This window comes from Lepidochelys olivacea (assembly GCF_965140295.1).
Source record: "Lepidochelys olivacea isolate rLepOli2 genome assembly, chromosome: 3".
Classification (NCBI taxonomy): domain Eukaryota; kingdom Metazoa; phylum Chordata; order Testudines; family Cheloniidae; genus Lepidochelys; species Lepidochelys olivacea.
In genome coordinates this window covers 1432836-1459612 of record NC_140413.1, presented here as the reverse complement: position 1 = coordinate 1459612, position 26777 = coordinate 1432836, and the positions used below count along the sequence as shown (strand labels likewise).

The 26777-nt window shown below is 68.1% G+C and overlaps 1 protein-coding gene across 1 annotated transcript; it reads left to right on the top strand.

The window, feature by feature from the left end:
- The first annotated feature begins 10610 nt into the window (after window positions 1-10610).
- PRR30 (proline rich 30) lies at window positions 10611-16017 on the top strand. The gene is made up of 2 exons (XM_084624054.1): window positions 10611-11776; window positions 12899-16017. The coding sequence occupies exons 1-2, from the start codon at window positions 10897-10899 to the stop codon at window positions 15958-15960; spliced, it is 3942 nt and encodes a 1313-aa protein (XP_084480180.1). The 5' UTR covers window positions 10611-10896; the 3' UTR covers window positions 15961-16017.
- The last annotated feature ends 10760 nt before the right edge of the window (window positions 16018-26777 follow it).

Below are 26777 nucleotides of genomic sequence, written 5' to 3'. Positions count from 1 at the left end.
GGGGCTCGCGGAGGGGGTTGGGGGCTCGTTGGGGGGTGAGGGGCTCGCGGAGGGGGTTGGGGGGCTTGCAGGGGGGGGTGGGCTCGCGGAGGGGGTTGGGGGCTCGTTGGGGGGTGAGGGGCTCACGGAGGGGGTTGGGGGGCTTGCAGGGGGGTGATGGGCTCGCGGAGGGGGTTGGGGGCTCGTTGGGGGGTGATGGGCTCGCAGAGGGGGTTGGGGGGCTTGCAGGGGGGTGATGGGCTCGCGGAGGGGGTTGGGGGGCTTGCAGGGGGGTGAGGGGCTCGTGGAGGGGGTTGGGGGGCTTGCAGGGGGGTGAGGGGCTCGCAGAGGGGGTTGGGGGGCTTGCAGGGGGGTGATGGGCTCGCGGAGGGGGTTGGGGGCTCGTTGGGGGGTGAGGGGCTCACGGAGGGGGTTGGGGGGCTTGCAGGGGGGTGATGGGCTCGCGGAGGGGGTTGGGGGCTCGTTGGGGGGTGATGGGCTCGCAGAGGGGGTTGGGGGGCTTGCAGGGGGGTGATGGGCTCGCGGAGGGGGTTGGGGGGCTTGCAGGGGGGTGAGGGGCTCGTGGAGGGGGTTGGGGGGCTTGCAGGGGGGTGAGGGGCTCGCGGAGGGGGTTGGGGGGCTTGCAGGGGGGTGATGGGCTCGCGGAGGGGGTTGGGGGCTCGTTGGGGGGTGATGGGCTCGCGGAGGGGGTTGGGGGCTCGTTGGGGGGTGATGGGCTCGCGGAGGGGGTTGGGGGCTCGTTGGGGGGTGATGGGCTCGCGGAGGGGGTTGGGGGCTCGTTGGGGGGTGATGGGCTCGCGGAGGGGGTTGGGGGGCTTGCAGGGGGGTGATGGGCTCGCGGAGGGGGTTGGGGGCTCGTTGGGGGGTGATGGGCTCGCGGAGGGGGTTGGGGGGCTTGCAGGGGGGTGATGGGCTCGCGGAGGGGGTTGGGGGCTCGTTGGGGGGTGATGGGCTCGCAGAGGGGGTTGGGGGGCTTGCAGGGGGGTGATGGGCTCGCGGAGGGGGTTGGGGGCTTGTTGGGGGGTGAGGGGGCTCGCGGGGCGGTCAGGGGGGTGAGGGGCTCGTGGAGGGTTGAGGGGCTCATGGAGGGGATTGGGGGGGCTCGCAGGGGGGCTCTGACCATAAGAGCGGCCAGACAGGGTCAGACCAAGCGTCCGTCCAGCCCCGTGTCCTGTCGGCCGACAGCGGCCAGGGGCCCCAGAGGGAGTGACCAGAGCAGGGAGTCGCCCAGTGATCCAGCCCCCGTCGCCCGTCCCCGGCTCCTGGCAAACAGAGACCAGGGACACCCTCCCTGCCCAGCCTGGCTAACAGCCATCGATGGACCTGTCCGCCATGAACTTGTCCAGTTCTCTTTTAAGCCCTGGTATAGTCTTGGCCTTCGCAACGTCCTCAGGCAAGGAGCTCCACAGATTGACTGCACTGTGTGAAGAAGAACTTCCTATGATTTGTTTTAAACCTGCTGCCCATTCATTTCATTTGGTGGCCCCTCATTCTTATATTATGGGAACAAGTAAATAACTTTTCCTTATTCACTTTCTCCACACCACTCATGACTTTACAGACCTCGATCCTATCCCCCCTTCATCTCCTCTTTTCCACGCTGAAAAGTCCTGGCCTCTTTAATCTCTCCTCATATGGGACCCGTTCCAAACCCCTAATCATTTTAGTTGCCCTTCTCAGAACCTTTTCTGACACCAGTCTATCTTTTTTGAGATGAGGGGACCACATCTGTACGCAGTATTCAAGGATGTGGGCGTACCATGGATTTATATAAGGACAATAAGATATTCTTCGTCTTATTCTCTGATGATTCCTAACATCCCGTTTGCTTTTTTGACTGCCGCTGCACACTGCGTGGACGTCTTCAGAGAACTATCCACGATGACTCCAAGATTTGTGAGATCTTTTTGAAGTGCTTCACAGTCTGCTTTGGTCTTAACTGTCCTGAGCAGTTTAGTATCATCTGCAAACTTTGCCACCTCACTGTTTACCCCTTTCTCCAGATCATCTACGAATAAGTTGAATAGGATTGGTCCTAGGACTGACTCTTGGGGGATACCACTAGATACCCCTCTCCATTCTGAAAATTTACCATTTATGCCTACCCTTTGTTCCCTGTCTTTTAACCAGTTCTCAGTCCATGAAAGGATCTTCCCTCTTATCCCATGACAACTTAATTTACGTAAGAGCCTTTGGTGAGGGACCTTGTCAAAGGCTTTCTGGAATCTAAGACCACTTTGTCCACTGGATCCCCCTTGGCCACATGTTTGTTGACCCCCTCAAAGAGCTTGAATAGATCAGTAAGACACGATCTCCCTTTACAGAAACAATGTTGACTTTTGCACAGCAATTTATGTTCTTCTGTGTCTCTTGACAATTTTGTTCTTTACTATTGTCTCAGCCGATTTGCCCGGTACTGACGTTAGACTTACTGGTCTGTAATTGCCATGATCACCTGTCGAGCCCTTCTTAAGTATTGGCCTCACATTCGCTATCTCCCAGTCACTGGGTGCAGAAGCTGATGTAAAGGACAGGTTACAAACCATCGTTAATAGTTCCGCAATTTCACGTTCGAGTTCTTTCAGAGCTCTTGGGTGATGCCGTCTGGGCCTGGTGACTTGTTACTGTTCAGTTTCTCAATTCATTCCAAAACCTCCTCCAGTGACACGTCAGTCTGTGACAATTCCTCCGATTTGTCACCTACAAAAGACGGCTCAGGTTTGGGAATCTCCCTCGCATCCTCAGCCGTGAAGACTGAAGTAAAGAATTAATTTAGTTTCTTTGCAATGACTTTATCATCTTTAAATGCTCCTTTTGTATCTCGATTGTCCAGGGGCCCCCCTGGTTGTTTAGCAGGCTTCCTGCTTCTGATGTACTTGAAAAACATTTTGTTATTACCTGTTGAGTTTTTGGCTAGCTGTTCTTCAAACTCCTTTTTGGCTTTTCTTGTTATGTTTTTACACTTAATTTGTCAGTGTTTATGCTCCCTTCTATTTACCTCACTAGGATCAGACTTCCACTTTTTAAAAGATGCCTTTTTATCTCTCACTGCTTCTTTTACATGGTTGTTAAGCCATGGTGGCTCTTTTTTAGTTCTTTTACTGTGTTTTTTAATTTGGGGTATACATTTAAGTTGAGGCCTCTATTATGGTGTCCTTGAAAAGTGTCCATGCAGCTTGCAGGGATTTCACTCTAGTCACTGAACCTTTTAATTTCTGTGTAACTAACCTCCTCGTTTTTGCATAGTTCCCCTTTCTGAAATTAAAGGCCACAGTGTTGGGCTGTTGCGGTGTTCTTCCCACCACAGGAATGTTAAATGTTATTATATTATGGTCACTATTTCCAAGCGGTCCTGTTATAGTTACCTCTTGGACCAGATCCTGCGCTCCAGGTGTGGGGGGTGAGGGCTCCAGCTGGGAGGGTGAGCTCTGGGGTGGGGCGGGGCCAGGGATGAGGGGTTTGGGGTGGTGTGGGGCTCAGGGCTGGGGCAGAGGGTTGAGGTGCGGGGGGGTGAGCTCTGGGGTGGGGCAGGCTGGGGATGAGGGTTTTGGGGTGGGGCAGGGGCTGGGGGGGCGGGCTTCGGCTGGGAGGGGGGGCTCAGGTGTGGGGGGAGGGTTGGGATGGGGGGAGGGTTCTAGCTGAGAGGGAGGGAGGGCTCTGGGGTGGGGTGGGGCTGGGGATGAGGGGTTTGGGGTGGGGGTTAGGGTGTGAGGGCTCCGGCTGGGAGGAGGGGCTCAGGTGTGGGGTGGGGGGGGAGGGGAGGGTTCTGGCTGAGAGGGTGGGCTCTGGGGTGGGATGGGGCTGGGGATGAGGGGTTTGGGGTGGGGGTTAGGGTGTGAGGGCTCCGGCTGGGAGTGGGGGCTCTGGTGTGGGGTGGGGGTGGGGATTGTGGTGGGGGAGGTGAAGGTTCCGGCTGAGAGGGTGGGCTCTGGGGTGGGGCAGGGCTGGGGATGAGGGGGTTGGGGAGGGGGTTGGGGTGTGAGGGCTCCGGCTGGGAGGGTGGGCTCTGGGGTGGGGCAGGGCTGGGGATGAGGGGTGGGGGTGGGGGGATGAGGGCTCCGGCTGGGTGGGTGGGCTCTGGGGTGGGGCGGGGCCGGGGATGAGGGGGTTGGGGTGGGGGTGGGGGGGTGAGGGCTCCGGCTGGGTGGGTGGGCTCTGGGGTGGGGCGGGGCCGGGGATGAGGGGTTTGGGGTGCAGGCTACCCTGGGGCTGGGCCAGAGATGGGGACTCCCCCCAGCCCCACTGTCACTGCACGTGCTCCTAGGGCGTCCCCTGGGGGGGGCTCCATCACGTGTGCACCTCATCCCCCCGCACCACTCCCTCTTGTAGCCGGCCGCGGCGTGGAGCAGCTCAGGGCCCAGGCAGCGTCGCTCTGGGGGAGGCGTGTGGGGCCGGCAGGTGGGGCTGGGGCAGAGACCTGGCCCCAACCATTGGTGGAGCCGGGCCCCTGTGCTCTGAATATTGCTGGAGCCCGGGCACCACGGGCCCATATAACTCGCTGCCCCTGCTCCTGGCAGCCACCCCTGAGCCTGGCCCCCCCACGAGCTGCCCTCCCCCTCTCCCTCCGCACACAAGGAGACTCTGCGGGGACCCGGGGCATGGGGTGGGCTGCTGGGCCAGGCGCCCCAACCCCAGAGCCAGGGGAGCCGCTGGGTGCCCTGCCCCGGGCCACGCGGCTCCGGCGGACACAAGGCAGCGGCGCGGGACAGGGACGCCCCAGCGTCGCCAAGCGTGGGGCTGCCCGGGCTGGTCTCGCCCTGGCCCTGCGCCGCGGGCTCCGGGCGGGCTCCGGGCAGGCCCTGGCGAGTGGCGCTCAGGCTGGAACCCAGCTGGAGCAGCTCTGAAAGCCCAGCACCCCCGTCCTGCCAGCCTGGCACTGCCCAGCCGGGGGGCGAGCTCCCCTTTCCCGGGGGACCCAGTTGTGTGGAGCCCTGGCCAGCCCGGCTCTGCCCCCTATTGTGAGGTCTCGGCGGCATCACCTGGTCTTTGCTGAGCCCCAGAGCCGTGCCGGGGCCTGACACAGCTCCATTGTGATGCGGGGATCGCACGTGTGGCACTGATCGCCCAGCCCAGCGGGGCTCAGGCAGCTGCTGTTCTCAGGGCTGCCCCAGGCCATGAGCGAGCTGCTCCCGTGTCTGAGCTCGGGGGCCCCCCTGGCCGTGCTGAGGGCTGGGCTGCTGCTCGCCGGGCTCTGGGCTCTCAGGAGCCTGGCAGCACGGGGGGTGAGTGAGAGGCCGGGGAAGGCGGGGCAGCCCATGGGAGCCCGGCGTGCTCTGGGCACCGGATCGCGTTACCGCTGGGGTGGGCTGCGTGGGCCGGTGCCTGGCTCTGCTCCGCCAGGGTGGCTAGAACGGCCCTGGCAGGCAGGAAGTGCCCCCATTGCTCAGGCCGGGTTTCAGGAGACATGGCCCAGGGGTGGCCCAGGGCCAGCCTGACCCGACCCAGGGCCTTCGTTTGGATTCCCCAACTGGAGCTGACTCTGGGCCGAGGAGAGGCCCAGCACTGCGGCAGGACGCGGCCCCTAGCGCGGCCAGGGCAGTTTGGCTCTTTCTGCCTCCGGATGCCTGGGAAGAGCTGGGACCCCGGGGACAGGCGCGGCGCTCAGAGCCTCGGGCGGAGCATGGCCCAGGGCTGGACTCGGGACAGTCACAGCGGGTGTGAGGGACTGTTAGGAGGGAGAAGGACACCGGCACTGCCCAGAGAGAGAGGCCAGAGGCCTGAGCAGACCCTGGGGGGGAGAGGGGTGTGGACTCTGGGGCAGTGTCTCCCCCTCAGGGCACCTGTGACCAGGGCCAGGAGCCTGCTCGGCTTCGGCACCTCCTGGGTCTGACCTCGGAGCACTCAGCCCCCTGCTCGCCCCGGGAGCGCCCCACAGTGAGCCCCCCTGGACGGGACTCCTTGCACCCCCAAAGGGCCCTGCCCCCTCTCTGCAGCCAGCAGTGACCCTGCAGCCAGCGTGTGACACAGATGGGTTATTAGTCATCGGGAACCCAGCGCAGATCAGCGCTTGTGAGCACAGGGAGTGGGGACCTTCAGCAAAGTCCATCTGGGGGGACCCAGAGCCCTGGGCTCCCCCCCGAATCCCAAACCAAGAGGCTGACTCGCTTCCAGCAGCCCAGCAGCCCAGACTTAGTCTCCCCTGTTCTCCCCCCGGCCTGGGTCTCCCGGAGGTCACAGGCTCTGAATCAAACCCAGGCAGGACCCTCTAGTGTGACAGTGGCTCCCCTCAGGGCACGCTCTGCTAGGGGAACCCTCCTCGGCTTTGAGGCATTCAGCCCCCTGTTCTCGCTGGGAGCTCCCGACAGGCCCTGCACCCCAAACCCGCAGTCAGGCGTGACCCTCAGCCAGCGGTGGAAACCAGAAGGGTTATCAGTCGACAGGAGCACAGCGTAGGACAGTTTTTGTTAGGACAGGAATCAGGAACTTTCAGCCAACCATCTTGGGGGAAGAGGAGCCCAGGACCCCAGAGCCCTTTCCCCCAGCCAAACCTCCGTCACCCCCAGCCCCTCCTCTGGCCTTTGTCTCTCTCCCAGGCCAGGAGGCCACCTGATCTCTTTGTTCTCCAACCCCTTCAGTTGGCACCTTGCAGGGGAGGGCCCCAGGCCATCAGGGGCCAGGAGACAGGGTGTCGGCCAGTCTCTGTGCAGACACCATCACGCTGGCCCCCTAGGGCTCTGCCACAATCTCACCCCCTTATCCCACCACCTGGATACTTAAGAACTGCATAGGGGAAACTGAGGCACACCTACAGTATTCAGAGAGAACATTAAGAACAATCCCACTTAGTCCCACTGGGCAAACAGGTCACCTGGTCTCTCTTCTCCAACACCACTGGCTGCCGGGCTCTGGCCGTCAGTTGCCAGGCCACAGAGTGTCGGTCAGTCTCTGTGCCCAGGCAGCCCATCACAGTCACACCTGCCCTCTTGGGGTCTCTGCACAGATCATCTCCCCCCGCCACCCCGATCCCTCCACCTAGATACTCGAGTAACACATAGGGGAAACTGAGGCACACACAGCTGGGGCGGGGCGGGGCTGGCCCCATTAAGAACATTCCCACTTCGTCACAGGGGGATCAAAGGTGCAAATACCCCAAGCCGTGCTGGGGGATTAGAGCAGCGTGTGGCTCACACCCACTGTGCGGCCGGGGCACTGCCTCCTCATGCAAGGACCGGGGCAAGAAACCCCCAGAATCGCCAATGCAGAGCACCCCGAACTCTCCCTGCATCGGCTCCTGGCGCCTGGCTTAGGGAGACGCCAAATAGTGCCATGGAGGCAGGGCCCGGGCTGCGTCTGCAGAGCCTGCCTTGGGCCTCGTGTTGTTCTCACACCCCGAGACGGGCTGCAGGGCAGGGGAGAGACAGGAGACGGGGGACCTGTGTGACAAAGTGGGACTGTTCTTAATGTTCCCTCTGAATACTGTGGGGGTGCCTCAGTTTCCCCTATGCAGTTGTTAAGTATCTAGGTGGTGGGGTAAGGGTGTATGATCCTTGCAGAGCCCTAGAGGGCAGGTGTGTGCAGGGGTCTGGACACAGACAATGGCCAACACCCTGTTTCCTGGCAACTGATGGCCTGGGCCCTTCCCCCCCTGCAAGGTGAGAGCTAAAGGGTTGGAGAACAAAGGAATCAGGTGACCACCTGGCCCGGGACAGGGACAAAGCCCAGAGGAGGAGGGGCTGGAGGGAGTTTCAGTTTGGGGCTGGCTGGGACATGGAGTGAAGTGCGGACGTGGTTGTCTGGCTCCCTGCCCCCCAAAATGGACCCAGCTGAGGGGTCCCGTTCTCTGCACCTACAAGCTCCATTTTAGACCATGTTCCTGTCGTCTAATAAACCTTCTGTTTTACTGGCTGGCTGAGAGTCCCGTCTGACTGCGAAGTTGGGGGGCAGGACCCTCGGGCTTCCCCAGGAGCCCCGCCTGGGTGCACGGAGGGGCAGAGGAGGCTGACTGCTCCGAGGTCAGACCCAGGAAGGTGGAGCCGGGGGAGCTGTGTGTCCTGCAGACAGGCTGCTCACAGGAAGGCGACTTCCCCAGAGTCCTGCCTGGCTTCATGGGGAGCAGCTCCAGAGCATCGCCCAGGGACTCCGTGACAACCTGCCCTTGCTCACCCTGGGACTCAATGGGGATTCGAAGCCACGTCACTTGTGTCCTGGGTGGGTGCCCGAATTCGCTCTCAGGGCGATGGCCAGGCCATGATTTTGGGGTGGGCAGCGTAGCCCGGCTATGGCTTCACCCTGTAGGTCCCGTCCCGCCTCCCCTGGGGTCCCTAGAGAAATCAGTGACTTGTCCATGCACAGGCCTGCGTGTGGGGCAGTCTGGGGGGGGAGCTGCCTCTGGCAGCGCCCAGCAGCCCCCAGCTCCGGGCCAGCTGGCCAGCGAAGGCCCCAGTGCTGCAGGGGGCCGGCAGCCCCAGGACAGAGCTGCCCATGGGCAGGTGTCCTGCCCGTCCTAGCCGAGCCGTGATGGCCACTCGTGTCGTGTGTGCCCAGCAGGCCCAGCGCAGGAGGATGAGGCAGAGGGGCCGCCGGAGAGCACGGCAAGGTGAGCAGCCCCCTTCTCCCCGTACGGCTGCCGAGCTCGGGGCACGGTCCGGCAGGCCCCCAGCAGCTCACGGTCTGCTCTGTGTCTCCTCCAGCCCCCTCTGAGCCGCAGGAGCAGGGACCCCGGGGGCGAGCGCCGTCCCGAGGGCCCAGGTACGCACGAGGGCTGGGGGGCAGAGGGGCGGGAGAGGCCCGTCTCGGGGAGCTGACCTGAGCTCGCTCCTTTCCTGCAGCTGCCCGGCCCTGCCCCAGGAGCTGCCCTGGGGCCACGCGCTGCGCACGGTGGAATGCCACCTGCTGCACCTTGCCCGGCACCTGGGCGAAGTCGCCAGCCCGTAAGGGGGAGCCTCAGGGGGGTGGGGGCCGGGCCCCAGAGGGGGGTGGGGGTGGGGCCCTCTGCCTGCGATGCAGACACAGGCAAGTGGGGCCCATCCTCCGTGGGGCGGGGCCTGGGTCCCCTCGGGGTCCCGTCAGGGTCCCCTCAGCCGCCCACTTCACCCCACTTGGCAAACAGCCTCCTGCTCTGGGAGCTGAGCCCCCCCATGCCACCCCCCACGGCCGGCACATGCCCTTCTCGCACCCAGGGAGGGCAGCACTTCGGTCTGGCCAGATGCCGATTCAGCACTTCACGGAGCCCCCCCCAGCCCACGGATCTGCCCCCCTCCCTGCCCCCCATGGAGCTTGTGCCCCAGCCCAGCCGCAGACGGCACCTTGGGACTACGGACGGGCCCAATCCCTCTCCACCCCAGATCCCCCTCCCCGCGGGCAGCCCCGTCCTGCCCCACCCTCGGCCCCGTCCCGCCATCGGCCCTGCCCCACCCAGATCCCCCTCCCCGCGGGCAGCCCCGTCCTGCCCCACCCTCGGCCCCGTCCCGCCATCGGCCCTGCCCCACCCAGATCCCCCTCCCCGCGGCCAGCCCCGTCCTGCCCCACCCTCGGCCCCGTCCCGCCATCGGCCCTGCCCCACCCAGATCCCCCTCCCCGCGGCCAGCCCCGTCCTGCCCCACCCTCGGCCCCGTCCCGCCATCGGCCCTGCCCCACCCAGATCCCCCTCCCCGCGGCCAGCCCCGTCCTGCCCCACCCTCGGCCCCGTCCCGCCATCGGCCCTGCCCCACCCAGATCCCCCTCCCCGCGGCCAGCCCCGTCCTGCCCCACCCTCGGCCCCGTCCCGCCATCGGCCCTGCCCCACCCAGATCCCCCTCCCCGCGGCCAGCCCCGTCCTGCCCCACCCTCGGCCCCGTCCCGCCATCGGCCCTGCCCCACCCAGATCCCCCTCCCCGCGGGCAGCCCCGTCCTGCCCCGCCCTCGGCCCCGTCCCGCCATCGGCCCTGCCCCACCCAGATCCCCCTCCCCGCGGCCAGCCCCGTCCTGCCCCGCCCTCGACCCCGTCCCGCCATCGGCCCTGCCCCACCCAGATCCCCCTCCCCGCGGCCAGCCCCGTCCTGCCCCACCCTCGGCCCCGTCCCGCCATCGGCCCTGCCCCACCCAGATCCCCCTCCCCGCGGCCAGCCCCGTCCTGCCCCGCCCTCGACCCCGTCCCGCCATCGGCCCTGCCCCACCCAGATCCCCCTCCCCGCGGGCAGCCCCGTCCTGCCCCGCCCTCGGCCCCGTCCCGCCATCGGCCCTGCCCCACCCAGATCCCCCTCCCCGCGGCCAGCCCCGTCCTGCCCCGCCCTCGGCCCCGTCCCGCCATCGGCCCTGCCCCACCCAGATCCCCCTCCCCGCGGCCAGCCCCGTCCTGCCCCGCCCTCGACCCCGTCCCGCCATCGGCCCTGCCCCACCCAGATCCCCCTCCCCGCGGCCAGCCCCGTCCTGCCCCGCCCTCGGCCCCGTCCCGCCATCGGCCCTGCCCCACCCAGATCCCCCTCCCCGCGGCCAGCCCCGTCCTGCCCCGCCCTCGACCCCGTCCCGCCATCGGCCCTGCCCCACCCTGATCCCCCTCCCCGCGGCCAGCCCCGACTCGCCCCAGCTGCCCCGCGCCATGCCCAGCCTGTGCCATGCACTCCCTCGCTCGCTGTCCGTGTCTCTCTCTCCCACAGGGCGGCCTGGCGGGCTGAGTTCCCCAGTGGTGCTTCCAGCTCTGTGGACTCCTGCCCCTCCTCGCTGGGCAGCTGCCCCTGCTGCTCGGGAAGAGACGCTGCCTGGCACCCATGGGAGTCCTGGGAGACCCTGCCCCTGGCACCCCTGCTGCCTCGCCCGTGGCACCCGGTCCATTGCCCAGGAGCGGCTGGAAACACAACGCCTGCTAGCAACTCTCAGCCCCTCCCCAAGCGCCCGGCTGCGGGGGCCCGGGGCCGTCGGGCGCGGAGCCCGAGGCTGCCCATCCTGGGCCAGGTCACGCCGCGCAGCCTGGAGTTCAGCATGCAGTGTAACCACCTGTGGGGGGCCCCGACGCCCCACACCGAGTCCCCGGCCCCGCTGGTCCCCAGCGCGCCCACCCTGTGCCCGGGGGCTGGGGGCACCAGGGCAGGCGTCACCTTCAGCACAAGCAGGGTCTCTTTCCGCAGCTCCGAGGGGCACGAGGAGCTGGAGTGGCATGTTTTGAGCCAGCAGCTCCGCCAGGAGCAGAGCTGCCTCTGCCCAGCGTCCTACGGCACCCTGCCGCCCCTGACCCCGCGCAGCCCCAATGCCGGGCCGACGGGCACGGAACAGGGCTTAGAACCACACCACGGACTCCATGGACTTTCCAAGACCCAGAGAGCTGGTGCCAGCCCCCTGCGTCCCCAGCAGAGCCAGGAGTCCCGTGCGTGCATCCCAGCAGGCTCCCACTCCCGGGCCGTGCTGGGCCACCTCACCTTGGCCAAGGTGGCCAGGCTGCAGCGCCATCTGGCCAGGAAGAGCTTGGAGTGCCGGCTGGAGGCGCTGCCGTGGCTGGTGAGATGGTCCCAGAGCAGCGCTGACCCTGGCCGAAAAGCTGCACCGCCCACGTCCGTCCGCCCCGGGGCCCAGGCCGGGAAGCCCCGGGGTCCGGCGTTCCCAGCCGTGCCAAAGGAGTCCATCCGCAGCCTGGAGTGCAAGACCCTGGCCTCCCTCTGGGGCCTCCCCACACGGCTCACGGAGGCCCTGGCCAAAGGGCCAAGGAAGGAGGAGGCTGCTGTGGTGGGCAGCCGGAGGCAGGCAGATGGGGACGGGCAGAGCCAGCAAGAGACACCTTGGCACATCTGGGCCTTCCCCAGCGCCCTCCTGCAGTTGCTGAAAGCCCTCCTGCTGCCAGCGCCGGGCGAGAGGAAGCCCCAGCCCCGTAAGCCTGGGGGGGGGGGGTGTTTGCTGCTCTGGGCCCTGGCGATGGGTACGGTGCCCGTGCCCCAGGGCCTTGGCTCCCAGTCACCAGCAGCGCCCTTCGCCCAGCTCAGGCCTTCCTCCTGCGCCTGGGTGTAGCCCCCTCGGGCTCCCTGCCTGACCCCCAGGGTACCAGGATGGGGGCACAGGGCACATTTGGGGCCCGTTCAAAGGGCCAGCAGCCCCTTCGGCGGGCAGCAGGGCAGGACTTAGAGCCCTGACGCTGCGGGGCTGGTGAGCCCCTGGCACCGGGTCAGCGCCAGGCCTTGGTGCAGGGCTTCGTCCCCCCTCCCTCAAGGCCTGGGACGCAGGGGGGCCAATGAGCCTCTGCGGGGATGAGCCTGGGCAGGGAGAGCCCCTGCGCTGCCCCCTCTGCCCGCCAGCGGGCTGTCACTGGTCCTGCCCCGGGGCGATGCAGAGAGACGAGCTGCAGGCTGCCCGGGGCGTGGGGCGGGAGCAGGGGCCGCACTGCAGCAGCTCTGCCCCAGGCCCACCCTGGACACTGGGAGCCAGGGGGAGCCCCACTGGCGGGTGCGTTAGCCGGGTTCCTGGCATTGCCAGCAGACGGCAGCGGCGAGCCACAAGTGCTGCGGGAGGCCGGAGCTCTAATGGGGCTGGGGGGCTCCTGGACCTTTATGGGGGTACCCGGAGCTCTAAGGGGGGATGGGGGGGCTCCTGGACCTTTATGGGGGTACCCGGAGCTCTAAGGGAGGATGGGGGGCTCCTAGACCTTTATGGGGGTACCCGGAGCTCTAATGGGGCTGGGGGGCTCCTGGGCTTCTATGGGGGTACCCGGAGCTCTAAGGGGGGATGGGGGACTCCTAGACCTTTATGGGGGTACCCGGAGCTCTAATGGGGCTGGGGGGCTCCTGGACTTCTATGGGGGTACCCGGAGCTCTAAGGGGGGATGGGGGGGCTCCTGGACCTCTATGGGGGTACCCGGAGCTCTAAGGGGGGATGGGGGGCTCCTTCAGCTCTAAGGGGGGTACCCGGAGCTTTAAGGGGGCTGGGGGTCTCCTCAAAAGGGGTCGAAGGACAGGGCTTGGGCCCCATGGCCGCTCACCTTCCTGTCCTGTCCCCTCAGGCGCTGACGCCGTCCGGCACAGCCAGGAGCCCTGCGTGTGTGACGTGGCACTGCCCCATGGAGACGCCGGACGCCCCGTGCCCCACGCCTGCGCTGCCCTGGACAGGCTGAGCCCGCAGGCAGCTGCCAGGCTGCAGGCCCACGGGGCGCGGAAGTGTCTGGAGATCAAGGCGGGGGCTTTGCCCAGCCTGGTGAGTGCCTCGCAGGAAGCCGCCCCCGTGGGGAAGCCGCCGGCCCTGCCCAAGCTGCTGCACCCGGGCCAGAGACACCGGCAGCCCCGCCCCAGCACGTGCCCGGCCCTGGAGCCGGAGGCCGCGCGGCGCGTCGAGCTCAACCTCCGGCAGAAGGGGCTGCTCTTGCTGTGGGGGCTGCCTGGCCTGTACACGCAGTCCCTGGCCCGGCTGGTCCCCAGCGCCCCCCGCCTGCCCGGCCCCAGCGCTGTGCGGCGACCAGGGCTGGAGCTCGCCGAGCAGGGCACCCCCTTCCTGAGCACCGCCTCCCGCCACAGCTTGGAGTGGCATATCCGCAGCAAGAAGCTGCAGCACCAGTGGGGCCTGCCCCCCGTCCTGCAGCGCTCCCTGGCAGCCTTCCTGGCCCCGGCACCCCCCCCCAGCGCCCGGCCAGCCAGGCGCCCCAGGGAGGTGGCCATCGGCCCCCAGGAGCTGCCCTTCCTTTGCAGCAGTGCCCGGAGGGAACTGGAGTCTCATCTCATCACCGTGCAGGCTCAGCATCGCTGGGGGCTGCCCGGCAGGGTCCAGGCCTCACTGCATCGGTTCATGCCACCTGCCCCGGGCCACGTGCCAGCCAGCCGCCCGCCCACCCCGGGCCACGTAGCATCCGGCCACCCGCCCACCTCGGGCCACGCACCAGCCAGCCGCCCACCCACCCCAGGCCACACAGCATCCGGCCACCCGCCCACCTCGGGCCACGCACCAGCCAGCCGCCCATCCACCCCGGGCCACACAGCATCCGGCCACCCGCCCACCCCGGGCCACGCACTAGCCAGTCGCCCGCCCACCCCGGGCCATGCGCCAGCCAGCCGCCTGCCCACCCCAGGCCACACAGCATCCGGCCACCCGCCCACCTCGGGCCACGCACCAGCCAGCCGCCCATCCACCCCGGGCCACACAGCATCCAGCCGCCCGCCCACCCCGGGCCATGCATCAGCCAGCCGCCCACCGACCCCGGGCCACACAGCATCCGGCCACCCGCCCACCCCGGGCCACGCACTAGCCAGTCGCCCGCCCACCCCGGGCCATGCGCCAGCCAGCCGCCTGCCCACCCCAGGCCACACAGCATCCCGCCGCTCGCCCATCCCGGGCCACACAGCATCCCACCGCCCGCCCACCCCGGGCCACGCGCCAGCCAGCCGCCCACCCACCCCGGGCCACGCGCCAGCCAGCCGCCCGCCCATCCCGGGCCACACAGCATCCCACCGCCCGCCCACCCCGGGCCACGCGCCAGCCAGCCGCCCACCCACCCCGGGCCACGCGCCAGCCAGCCGCCCACCCACCCCGGGCCACGCACCAGCCAGCTGCCCGCCCACCCCGGGCCACACAGCATCCAGCCGCCCGCCCAGCCTGGGCCATGCACCAGCCAGCCGCCCGCCCAGCCTGGGCCATGCACCTGCCAGCCGCCCACCCACCCAAGGTCACGCACCAGCCAGCCGCCTGCCCAACCCAGGCCACGCACCAGCCAGCCAACCCCCATTCCAGCTCTACTTCAAGAAGGGTGAATGTGCCCACTCCCTGCCGAGGGTGCCCAGCCCGGGGAAGCCAGAGGCCACACACCCCACCTCCAAGCCTCTCCCCAGGGCAGTGGGCCTGTCGGGACCCAGGGCTGCCGGAGAGGAAGATGGCAGTGTAGTGCAGCCCAGAGGGCAGAGTGGCTCATGGCGCTCCCCATGGCCTGTGCAGCCTGGAATCACCTGGGGAGACACCACCCGACCCCACAGCCATGGGGCTGCCCGCAGCCCCCCCAGGCTGGCCCTGCAGCCGGAGCTCTCCGCCATCCCATCCCAGTGCCGGGTCCCGGGCAGGACGCAGCGCCACCCGAAGAAGCGCATTGTCCTGAGGACGGACAGTCACCCCAAGTTAGGGGCACGGGGCAGCGAGGGTCCCTCCTGCCCCCCGGAAGCCGGACACCCCCGGGGTGCCCCTGCCAGCCCCAAGTGGCTGATCCGCTCCATTGTGAAGTCGCTGGGCACCGAGCGGGCAGCGCGGGACCTGCAGCTGCGGCTGCTGGGCTGGGGCCCGTGGAGCGTGGAGTACCCCGTCTGCCTGCAATGCTGCTGCTGCCTGGAGGGCACCTGCCCCCACCACCCGACGCCCCAGGGCCCGCGCGGCCCCCGCCTCGTCGTGTACCCCCAGCTGCGCCTGGGGCGGGGCCGCAGCCGCCTCCACATGAGCCTGGGCTTTCTGCTGAGGATCAAGAGGAAACAAGCCTGTAAGTGGCAGCTGATCTTGGAGCCCCCTGGCAAGGTGGGGCCGGGCAGGGCCTGGGAGGGGGCACCCTGTGGGCAGCCCAGGAGCCAGCGGGGCCCGGGCGGAGCCCTGGGTGTCCAGCACCCCAGGGAGCCGCCTCCCTGCAGGGCGTGCAGCCAGGCCGCCCGGCCAAGCACCCCACCACGCCCCACCATGCCTCACTCCGGCCTGGGGGCCCAGCGCAGGGCTCCCTCCTGCCAGCTCCACGAGGGGTCTGCCTCTGGCAGCACCACGGAGCCGCCCGGAGCCACGGCCGCCAGGGCCCAGGAGCCCTCCCGGGACCCGAGGCCACCAAGAGACCAGAGCTGTGTCCGTGCCCCCCTCAGGGCAGTCCCAGGGGCACCAGCGCCTCAGAGCCAGTCCCGGCCAGCAGCACCACAGCGGGGAGCCAGCCCCGCGCCCCCCCTGGCCCAGGTGCCAAGAGACACTGGCCTTAAGAGACTGTTCCCGTCTGTCCAGCAGGCCTGGGCCAAGCTGTGGGGCAGAGCCAAGCCCAGAACCTCCCCCCGGAGATCAGGGGGCCCCGTGGTGCAGCCAGCCCCCAGCGGGCGCCCCCAGAGTGCTCAGGTCTCCAGCTGATCCAAGCCCTCCCTGGGGAGCAGGGCTGAAATGGGCAGGCGCAGGGAGGGGCTACCAGCTGCCAGGGCACAGGGGGCCAGGCACCCCGCATCCCTCCCATCAACCTGCTCTTCTGTTCTTGAGGCCAATAAACCCAGCTGGACCCGGGCCTGCCTGGCATGACTTGTGCAGGGCTGCCCCATCCGCACCATGTGTGCCCATCCCCCAGCTCTGCCTGGGGGAGACTCAGGCCCCTGTGTGCCAGGCAGCTTCTGCCCCAGAGCCCCCGTTCCTCGGTTCACACCCCCCTGCCACCGCCCGCAGCTCCCTGCTCCCGGCAGCCAGGGGAGGAGGGGAAACCAGCAGTGCCCTTGGGCTGGGGTCTCTGCTGCATGTATGTCCCAGGGACCGCCGGGTGCAGTGTCCTGATAGCAACCAGGGCTCGTAAGCTCCCAAGAGAGCCCGCAAAGCATCACGCCCACCGCGGGCAGGGCCAGGCGCCCACCCACCTGGTGCGGGTTCTGCCCAGGGCTGTCTCCCCACCGGCCACCAGGTGGCAGTGCTCCCCTGGCCCGTCCACACCTTGATGGCACCGGGGCATCTGCTCCATTGCCAAGCCTGGCCCCAGTTCGTACCGTCCGGTCGCTGGGGGGCTGGGAGCCAGCTGCCCTGCCCCGCCCCAGAGGGGGCTGCATCCCCACAGTGGGGAGGGGCCCTGTACAGCTGCCTGGGGGGTGGGGTGCACCCCGCTGATAGGTGTTGTGCCCCATGCCGTGAGGGCACCTGCGGGACGAAAGGGGCTGGGGGCCCAGGGGTCAGCAGGGAGCTTGCCTGTCTGGCAGAAGGGGGTGACCCGCCGTCCCCAGGGGCAGCAGTCGGGGGGGGTGCGAGACCTCGGGGGGGCCTGGCCCCCACCCTGTGCTGAGTCAGCCGCTCATTGCTGCTGCTCCAGCTGGTTCCTCTCATCTTTGCCCTGCCTGGAGCTTGGCCAGGGTGGGGCGTGCGGCTGAGGGCCTGGCGCCGGGAGGTGAGAGGGCAGCCGGGTGGGGGGGCTGGAGAGCTCTGGATGGGCCCGACCCGGGGGGCAGAAGCCATGGGGGGTTCAGGGCACCCTGCTGACTCCTGCCAGGGAGATGGGTCCAGCTGGGGGTATGGGGTGTCGCCGGGAGGCCCCATTCTAGGGACATTTCACCTGAGCTCTGGGGTCAGAGGCAGGGTAGGTGTGGGGCTGGGGGCCCAGGCAACTCTGGCCCCTGGCAGTGGGCTTTAGGAGGGAACAAGGGTTACGGGTGGGAACTATGGGGAGGGGGCTGGGGCCAGCCTTGCCTGCTCCCCCATGGGGTCAGTGCCTGGGGGCTGGTCTCGGGAATGAGCTGGGCTCTGCCTGTGCCAGGCTCGTGCCCCTGAGTGCAGCCTAGTGATGCCCCCGACTCGGGCTGGCTCCTGCAAAGCCACAAGGCCCTGGGGGTCAGACCCGGGCAGGCTGCAGGCGGGTGCCCCGTGGCACCTGGCAGGTGAGTGCAGGGCTGTCGCCTGGCCTGGCATCCTGGCCAAAGGGCTGCGACGACACCTGGAGGGAGCCTGGCACTGCTGGGTGCCCGGGGTGGTGCAGCTGGCAGGACACGGGGGTAAGCGAGATGTGGCTGGACCCGTTCACTGCCAAGCCCCACCGTCACGTTCCTGCCCCCCAGCCCTTCCCCCCTCCCCCACTGCTCTGGGGCAGGTGATTTCTGCGGTGCTGGGTCCGAGGGGCCTGGTGCTTCCTGCCAGGCCCATGTCCCCTGCCGAGTGCCAATCCCGTCCGCCCTGGCATGGGCTGGGGGGCTCAGCAGGGTGGGTGCCAGGCCACTCTGCAGCCAGGTGTTTCCTCTGCTCAGCATCCAGCCTGCAGCAGGCAGCCGAGGCCAGCGCACCCTGAAGCCCCGGGCACCCGGAGCACGGACGTGGCAGGGCTGGAGGGAGGTTAAACGGGAACGACTGCCGCCCTCGGCTCGGGGGGGGGCTGGGTGGGGGGAGATGTGCCTGAGTGGGGAAGGGGAGCGTGGGAGCCAGCTCCCTCCCCACCCCAGGATGGGGGATGGGTCCTGGGGCTTCTCCAGCCCTGACCCATCCAGCAGGGCCCATGGCCAGGCATAGTCAGGATCCTGCTGCAAAGTAATGGGGGGCGGGGGCAGGTAGAGGAACTGGTGGGGCTCCGAGGGGGGGGGGTTAGCTCTGGGCTCCAATGTGCCCCCACGCCAGCCTGTGAGCCCAGCCCCCCTCCCTGCCGCCCCAGGGCTCCTCCCCTCCCACCAGGCCCTGGCAGTACTCAGCCTGCACCCCCACGAGCCTGGGACTGGGCAGCAGCGACCCAGCCAGGAGCGAGGCCCCACACCCTGCACCCCCCACACTGCTCCTTGCACACCTGCCCCCTCATCACGACCTGCCCCTGGCTGCTCCTTGCACCCTCCCCTTATTGCACACCTGCTGTAAGGATGCCGGTTCTGGCGGGACCCAACGGAGAGTGCCGATTCAGGACAAATTGCTTAGAGCAGGGCAGTCACAGCCCAAGGCTGGGGTTTCTGTGCACCCCAAGGCAAACCCAACCAGCCAGACAGAGAGGACTTCGGTCTCACCCCACTGGCTAACCACAAGTCACACAAGCAATTCCCTCAGACACTCCAGTTTCCCAGTATCCTCACCAGTGCCCCTCGTTGTGGGGAAGAATGGTTATGAAAACCAATACCCCAGTGAAAGAAAAAAGGTTCCCTCGATCCCAAAGGACCAAGCCCCAGACCCGGGTCAATATACAAGTCAGATCTTACCCACAAATCACACTGTTGCCAATCCTTTAGAATATAAAATCTAAAGGTTTATTCATAAAAGGGAAAAGATAGAGATGAGAGCTAGAATTGGTGAAATGGAATCACTGACATACAGTCATTGCAAAGTGCTTGGCTGAGGCTTGCAGCAGTGATGGAATAAACGGCAGGTTCAGATCAAGTCTCTGGAGAACATCCCCAGCTGGGAGGGGTCCTTCGGTCCTTGGTTCAAAGCTTCAGTGTAGCCCAGTCCTTCCAGAGTATGAAGCAGGATTAAAGACTGGATGGAGACGAGGCATCAGCCTTTTATAGTCTCCTCCAGGTGTAAGAACCCCTCTTTGTTCTTACTGTGGAAAATTACAGCAAAATGGAGTTTGGAGTCACAGGGGCAAGTCCCGGCACACTTTGCTGAGTCCCCAGGCGCGTCTGCCTTCTCTCAGAGGGTCAGTTGTGTCCCTGATGGTCCTTACTGGGCCGTCCAGCCGGCTGGGCAGAGCTGAGGCCAACGTGTCTGGGGTGTCCCCTGAAAGCGGAACACAAGCACAATCCTAACCAGCCAAGCATCACCTCGTCTGAGACACCTTATTTGACCCCCTTTATACAAGATTTGGTGCCACAACAGGACTTTGGTTGCAACAATGATCTATACGGTCCCAGTTCATGTCAGTAACGTCACACCTGCCTCTTCCCAACCAGGCCCTGGCTGCTCCTCACACACACCCCCGCACAGCCGACCCCTGGCCCGGCCACACTGTCATGCTCCTGTCGTATTTAGCAGGGGGAATGTCCCCCCACACCCAACAATGCAGCCACTGCCGGATCCCCCTCCCCCTCAGCTCTGCCGGTGCCCCTCACTCCCAACCCGCAGCCCCCCCCCGGCTATGCCAGCTGTGTCCCCCCCCAGCACACAGCCCTGCCGGTGCCCCTCACTCCTGACCTACAGCCCCCCCACCCCTCTATGCCAGCTGTGTCCCCCCCCAGCACACAGCTCTGCCGGTGCCCCTCACTCCCGACCTACAGCCCCCCCCGCTATGCCAGCTGTGTCCCCCCCCAGCACACAGCCCTGCCGGTGCCCCTCACTCCCGACCTACAGCCCCCCCCGCTATGCCAGCTGTGTCCCCCCCCACAGCACACAGCCCTGCCGGTGCCCCTCACTCCCGACCTACAGCTCCCCCCCGCTATGCCAGCTGTGTCCCCCCCCCAGCACACAGCCCTGCCGGTGCCCCTCACTCCCGACCTACAGCCCCCCCACCCCTCTATGCCAGCTGTGTCCCCCCCCACAGCACACAGCCCTGCCGGTGCCCCTCACTCCCGACCTACAGCTCCCCCCCTCTATGCCAGCTGTGTCCCCCCCCAGCACACAGCCCTGCCGGTGCCCCTCACTCCCGACCTACAGCCCCCCCGCTATGCCAGCTGTGTCCCCCCCCACAGCACACAGCCCTGCCGGTGCCCCTCACTCCCGACCTACAGCTCCCCCCCGCTATGCCAGCTGTGTCCCCCCCCAGCACACAGCCCTGCCGGTGCCCCTCACTCCCGACCTACAGCCCCCCCCGCTATGCCAGCTGTGTCCCCCCCCAGCACACAGCTCTGCCGGTGCCCCTCACACCCAACCTGCAGCCCCCCCCGCTATGCCAGCTGTGTCCCCCGCCCCAGCACACAGCCCTGCCGGTGCCCCTCACTCCCGACCTACAGCCCCCCCCCGCTATGCCAGCTGTGTCCCCCCCCAGCACACAGCTCTGCCGGTGCCCCTCACACCCAACCTGCAGCCCCCCCCCGCTATGCCAGCTGTGTCCCCCGCCCCAGCACACAGCCCTGCCGGTGCCCCTCACTCCCGACCTGCAGCCCCCCCCGCTATGCCAGCTGTGTCCCCCCCCAGCACACAGCTCTGCCGGTGCCCCTCACTCCCGACCTACAGCCCCCCCCGCTATGCCAGCTGTGTCCCCCCCCCAGCACACAGCCCTGCCGGTGCCCCTCACTCCCGACCTGCAGCCCCCCCCGCTATGCCAGCTGTGTCCCCCCCCCAGCACACAGCCCTGCCGGTGCCCCTCACTCCCGACCTGCAGCCCCCCCCGCTATGCCAGCTGTGTCCCCCCCCCAGCACACAGCCCTGCCGGTGCCCCTCACTCCCGACCTGCAGCCCCCCCCGCTATGCCAGCTGTGTCCCCCCCCCAGCACACAGCCCTGCCGGTGCCCCTCACTCCCGACCTGCAGCCCCCCCCGCTATGCCAGCTGTGTCCCCCCCCAGCACATGGCTCTGCCGGTGCCCCTCACTCCCGACCTGCAGCCCCCCCCCGCTATACCAGCTGTGTCCCCCCCCCAGCACACGGCTCTGCCGGTGCCCCTCACTCCCGACCTGCAGCCCCCCCCCGCTATACCAGCTGTGTCCCCCCCCAGCACACAGCTCTGCCGGTGCCCCTCACTCCCGACCTGCAGCCTCCCCACTATGCCAGCTGTGTCCCCCCCCCAGCACACAGCTGTGCCGGTGCCCCTCACTCCCAACCTGCAGCCCCCCCGCTATGCCAGCTGTGTCCCCCCCCCAGCACACAGCTGTGCCAGAGCCCCTCACTCCCGACCTGCAGCCCCCCCCACTATGCCAGCTGTGTCCCCCCCCAGCACACAGCTCTGCCGGTGCCCCTCACTCCCGACCTACAGCCGCCCCCCGCTATGCCAGCTGTGTCCCCCCCCCCAGCACACAGCTCTGCCGGTGCCCCTCACTCCCGACCTGCAGCCCCCCCGCTATGCCAGCTGTGTCCCCCCCCAGCACACAGCTCTGCCGGTGCCCCTCACTCCCGACCTGCAGCCCCCCCCACTATGCCAGCTGTGTCCCCCCCCCAGCACACAGCTCTGCCAGAGCCCCTCACTCCCGACCTGCAGCCCCCCCCCACTATGCCAGCTGTGTGTCCCCCGGCTCGGGGGAGAGGGGGGCTGGCGAGCTGCTCTGCCCAAGCCGGTCTTAGAAACGCCAGCAGAGGGCAGCGGTGTCCCCCCCAACTGCACGTGGGCGCGGTCCCTGCTGCAGGGAGCCCGGTGACTCTGAGGCCTATGGGGGAGGGGGTTGTTGGGGGTCAGGGTCCAGGCCATGGAGGGGGCGGGGGTGGCAGGGACTGGGCTGGCTGGAGACCTCCAGGAATGTTCCTGAGCACACCCCCACCCCCACCCCCACCCCAGGATATGAGCCAACAACACTGCATGGCCCCTGGGGGGGCACCCCAGGATGGGGGGTCACTGTCCCAGGGAGGGGAGGGCTGTGCCCAGGGTCAGAGCATGGACAAAAGAACCCAGGAGTCCGAGCCCCACTGATTCTCCCCCCAGTCAGGTCACAAACTGGCCTAGTTGGAGGTGATGATGCTGATTCTGTTGCATCAAGTTGGGGCTGCCCCCACCAAAAATCTCCCCCCTTCTCACCCAGACCCCCCCCATATGTGCCCATCCCCCACCCCCCAGCCCAGACCTGGGCACCCCATGCAGCCGCCTCCAGCCACTAGTTCCCAGTGCTGATACCGCCCCCCCATCCCCCCCGTGACAGGCACTGCTGTGGGGGGGGGTGGGAATGTTTGGGGGGATCCCAGCTGCAGGGAGAGGGTGCGAACCCAGCTACCCCCGCCCAAGTACCTGACCCCCCAACCTGGCTTCGGGGGCACCCAGCACCCACAGGGTTAATGAGAAAAGTACCAGGTCACCCCTCAGGAGCAGCTCGCCTCCCCCACAGCCCCCCCTGCTGTGGACTCCCCCCACCCAGCCAGCCTCCCCCTGCTCCCCACAGTGCCCCCAGCTTGGAGTTCCCCCCACAGCCAGTGCTCCCACCCCACTCCCCACAGCACCCACTGCTACGCGCCGTGGGGCTGGAGCCGTGGGGCTGGAGCCGTGGGGTGCTCCCTGCCGATCTGCCTTCGTGGCTGTGGCCCAAAGGGCCGACTGTACAAAGAAAACCAAAGGAACCTGGCCCTTAGCCCAGCTCAGCCCTGGGGGAGGGGAAGGGGCTGCCCTGGGGAGGGGCCCACGGTGGGACGGGGCAGGGCCCAGGCCTGGCCAGTGGTGCCAACTCTCACGAGGTTGCAGGAGGTCCCTGCTCCATATGGTTTTCCCTAAAGCCCCATCTCCCGGAGTCAGGGGCTCTGGGAGATTCCAGGCTTACTGGAGATGTGAGTTTCTCGCCCTGAGGAGCTGGAGGAAGCTGCCAAATGGGACCCCAGGGCACCAAACCGCAAATCCCAGCACCCCCGAGCCAGTGTTTGGCCGTAAGCGCCCGATGTGGAGGATGAGCCTGACTCCTGGGGTTGGTGACCTGGCGTCAGCCCCTCAGCCCCCGGCAGAGCCGGGCTCTGCCCCGGGGGCTGGCAGGTTGGGGGGTCGCTTTGCAAGTGGGGGCCCCGGAGTCGCTATGTATCACCTGGATTGGAGCCAGCATCCCCTAGTGGGGACAGGCCGTAGGCCCCAATCCCTGCCCCACTGAGCCAGCCAGTCCCCCCCGGGGCTGGATGGGAGCCAGCACCCCACCCCCAGCCCCACTGCAGGCCCAGCTGAGCTAGTCCCACCCATGCACCCCTATCATCCCAGCCCTGCTCCCCAGTGACCCCATCTGAACTCCCGACCCCCATCATCCCGGAGGTGGGTGGGGGGCTCTGCAGTGGGGACCTGGGTGAGCATCATTTGGTCCAGAGCCCTGCCTGGGACCCTCCCACCCAGGCACAACCGGGGGGGATTCCCCCATCCCTGCCCCCCAGTGCCATCCCCCGCTCCCAGAAGGTGCACCCCTCCCCCAGACCTTGCTTTGCCAGAGCAGCCACCCAGGCCCAGCCCCCCCCCCACAGCCAGCCCCCCCCCCCCCCCTGCAGCCAGAAGCTTTCGCCATAAAAGGGAAGGTGCGCGGCTGGCTCCAGGCGCTGTCAGGGCTAATGGAGACCAGGCCAGGCCCTGCCCCCCTCAGCCAGCAGCAAGGGGCCATGCCTGGGGCAGGGACAGCACCGTCCAGCCGGGGGCGCCAGGACCCACCACCCCAGGGCTGAGCCCCTTCGCCACCCCCCCACCCCATCATGCCAGTCCTGCCCCCCAGTGATTCCCCCACCCCCATCATGCCAGCCCTGCCCCCCAATGATTCCCCCACCCCCATAATCCCAGTCCTGCCCCACAGCGACCCCATCCCCCCACGCCATCATCTCATCCATGCCCCCCAGCAACCTCCCCACCCCATCATCCCAGCCCTGCCCCGCAGCGACCCCATCCTCCCACCCCATCATGCCAGCCTTGCCCCCCAGCGACCCCATCCCCCACCCACATCATCCCAGCCCTGCCCCCCAGCAACCCCCCACCCCCATTGTTCCAGCCCTCCCCCCCATCATCCCCACCCCCTCCAGGATGTGTGGGGAGCTGACGGGATGCTCAGGGGCAGCAGTACTACAAAGGGGTGGGGTGAGTGGCCCTGGCTGGGGGGAGCTGCAGAGAAAGCAGGATCCAGGAGTGACCCTTCCAGCCCCCCAAGGGAAAATGTAGGCAACAGCGGGGGGCTGTGAGAAGTTTGTGGGGGGGTCACGTGGGGAGGGGCGGGGCGGGGCTCTGTAGCCCCCCCCCCCAGCATAGCCAGCACCTTGCAGCCGGGGGGTGTTACAGGGTCAGTGGCTGCCACCTGGGCAGGATTGGGGCTCTCGGTGGGGTGCCCCCCACCCCGGGCGTTGCTGGGAGACCTGTGGCGATGTGACGCAGCGGGGGGGAGGGAGGGGGTGTTGCCCTGGGAATGTGTCCTGGGGATGGGAGACCTGAGAGCCTGTCACCTGAGCCAGGAGGGGGGGGAGGTAACACCTCTGCCCGGGAAACTGGACAAGGCTGCAGGAGGGAGCCTGCTGGGGGGGTTTAGTTTTCAGTTTGGGGCTGGGTGGAGGAACGCAGGGAACCCCAGGGCTGGGGTCTAAGCTCCCTGCTCCCCCAGAAGGACTTGACTGAGGGGTCCTGGGGGTACCCACAAGCTCTGTTTTGGACGGTGTTCCTGTTGTCCAATAAACCTTCCGTTTTACTGGCTGGCGGAGAGGCTCAGTGGATCCCAGGAACAGGGGTGCAGGGCCCGGACTCCCCCACACTCCGTGACAAGCCCTGCTTGCTGGAGGACACGGCCCGGCCCTGAGCTGCCAGCACCGGGGCCCTGGGTCTGGCTGGGCAGATGACGGGGCCTGGGGTACCAGTGGGGCTGGCAGGAGGTTGGAAACAGGGAGAGCATGTGGAGGTGACCGTGGTAGGGGGCTGCATGAGCAGAGTGGGATCGGGTGGGGTTGGCACAGGGTGTGGTGAGGGCCTGGCGCTGGGTGAGATGGGGGCCTGGCGCTGGGTGCGGTGGGGGCCTGGCGCTGGGTGCGGTGGGGGCATGGCGCTGGGTAGGGTGGGTGCCTGGCACTGGGGGCATGGCGCTGGGTAGGATGGGGGCCTGGCGCTGGGAGAGATGGGGGCCTGGCGCTGGGTAGGATGGGGGCCTGGCGCTGGGTGCGGTGGGTGCCTGGCACTGGGTGCAGTGGGGGCCTGGCGCTGGGTGAGATGGGGGCCTGGCGCTGGGTGCGGTGGGTGCCTGGCACTGGGTGCAGTGGGGGCCTGGCGCTGGGTGAGATGGGGGCCTGGCGCTGGGTGCGGTGGGTGCCTGGCACTGGGTGCAGTGGGGGCCTGGCGCTGGGTGAGATGGGGGCCTGGCGCTGGGTGCGGTGGGGGCCTGGCGCTGGGTGAGATGGGGGCCTGGCGCTGGGTAGGATGGGGTCTGGCGCTGGGTGCGGTGGGGGCCTGGCACTGGGTGCAGTGGGGGCCTGGCGCTGGGTGAGATGGGGGCCTGGCGCTGGGTGCGGTGGGGGCCTGGCGCTGGGTGCGGTGGGGGCATGGCACTGGGTGCGATGGGGGCCTGGCACTGGGTAGGGTGGGGGCATGGCGCTGGGTGCAGTGGGGGCCTGGCGCTGGGTGCGATGGGGGCCTGGCGCTGGGTGCGGTGGGGGCCTGGCGCTGGGTGCGGTGGGGGCATGGCGCTGGGTAGGGTGGGGGCCTGGCGCTGGGTGCGGTGGGGGCCTGGCGCTGGGTGCGGTGGGGGCCTGGTGCTGGGTAGGGTGGGGGCCTGGCGCTGGGTGCGGTGGGGGCCTGGCGCTGGGTAGGGTGGGGGCCTGGCTCTGGGTGCGGTGGGGGCCTGGCGCTGGGTAGGGTGGGGGCCTGGCGCTGGGTGCGGTGGGGGCCTGGCGCTGGGTGCAGTGGGGGCCTGGCGCTGGGTAGGGTGGGGGCCTGGCGCTGGGTGCGGTGGGGGCCTGGCGCTGGGTAGGGTGGGGGCCTGGTGCTGGGTGCAGTGGGGGCCTGGCGCTGGGTAGGGTGGGGGCCTGGCGCTGGGTGCGGTGGGGGCCTGGCGCTGGGTGCAGTGGGGGCCTGGCGCTGGGTAGGGTGGGGGCCTGGCGCTGGGTGCGGTGGGGGCCTGGCGCTGGGTAGGGTGGGGGCCTGGTGCTGGGTGCAGTGGGGGCCTGGCGCTGGGTAGGGTGGGGGCCTGGCGCTGGGTGCGGTGGGGGCCTGGCGCTGGGTGCGGTGGGGGCCTGGCGCTGGGTAGGGTGGGGGCCTGGCGCTAGGTAGGGTGGGGGCCTGGCGCTAGGTAGGGTGGGGGCGTGGGACCAGCTGGCTCCCTGCCGTGCTGGCATGGTGCCAGGTCACCGGGCATCACTAGTGCTCTGGGCCGACGAGTGACCAGACGCGGGGCGTGGGCAGGACCGGCCAAGGGAGACCCCGGCTGCAGCAGGGAGCTGGGAAGGGGCTGGGCTGATACCAGGCCGGCTCCCCCCGGACGTGACTCAGACGGCTCTGCCGGGAAACCAGCCGCAGGCAATGTCCCCGTGGACAGAAATTCCCCTGGGAGCCGGTGACGCCCGATCCTGCCCCTCGCTCCCGGCCCGCAGCCCCCCGCTACCCCAGCCCTGGGCCCCCCGCCTGGCTCGGCTTGTGCCCCTCGCTCCCGGCCCGCAGCCCCCCGCTACCCCAGCCCTGGGCCCCCCCGCCTGGCTCGGCCTGTGCCCCTCGCTCCCGGCCCGCAGCCCCCCG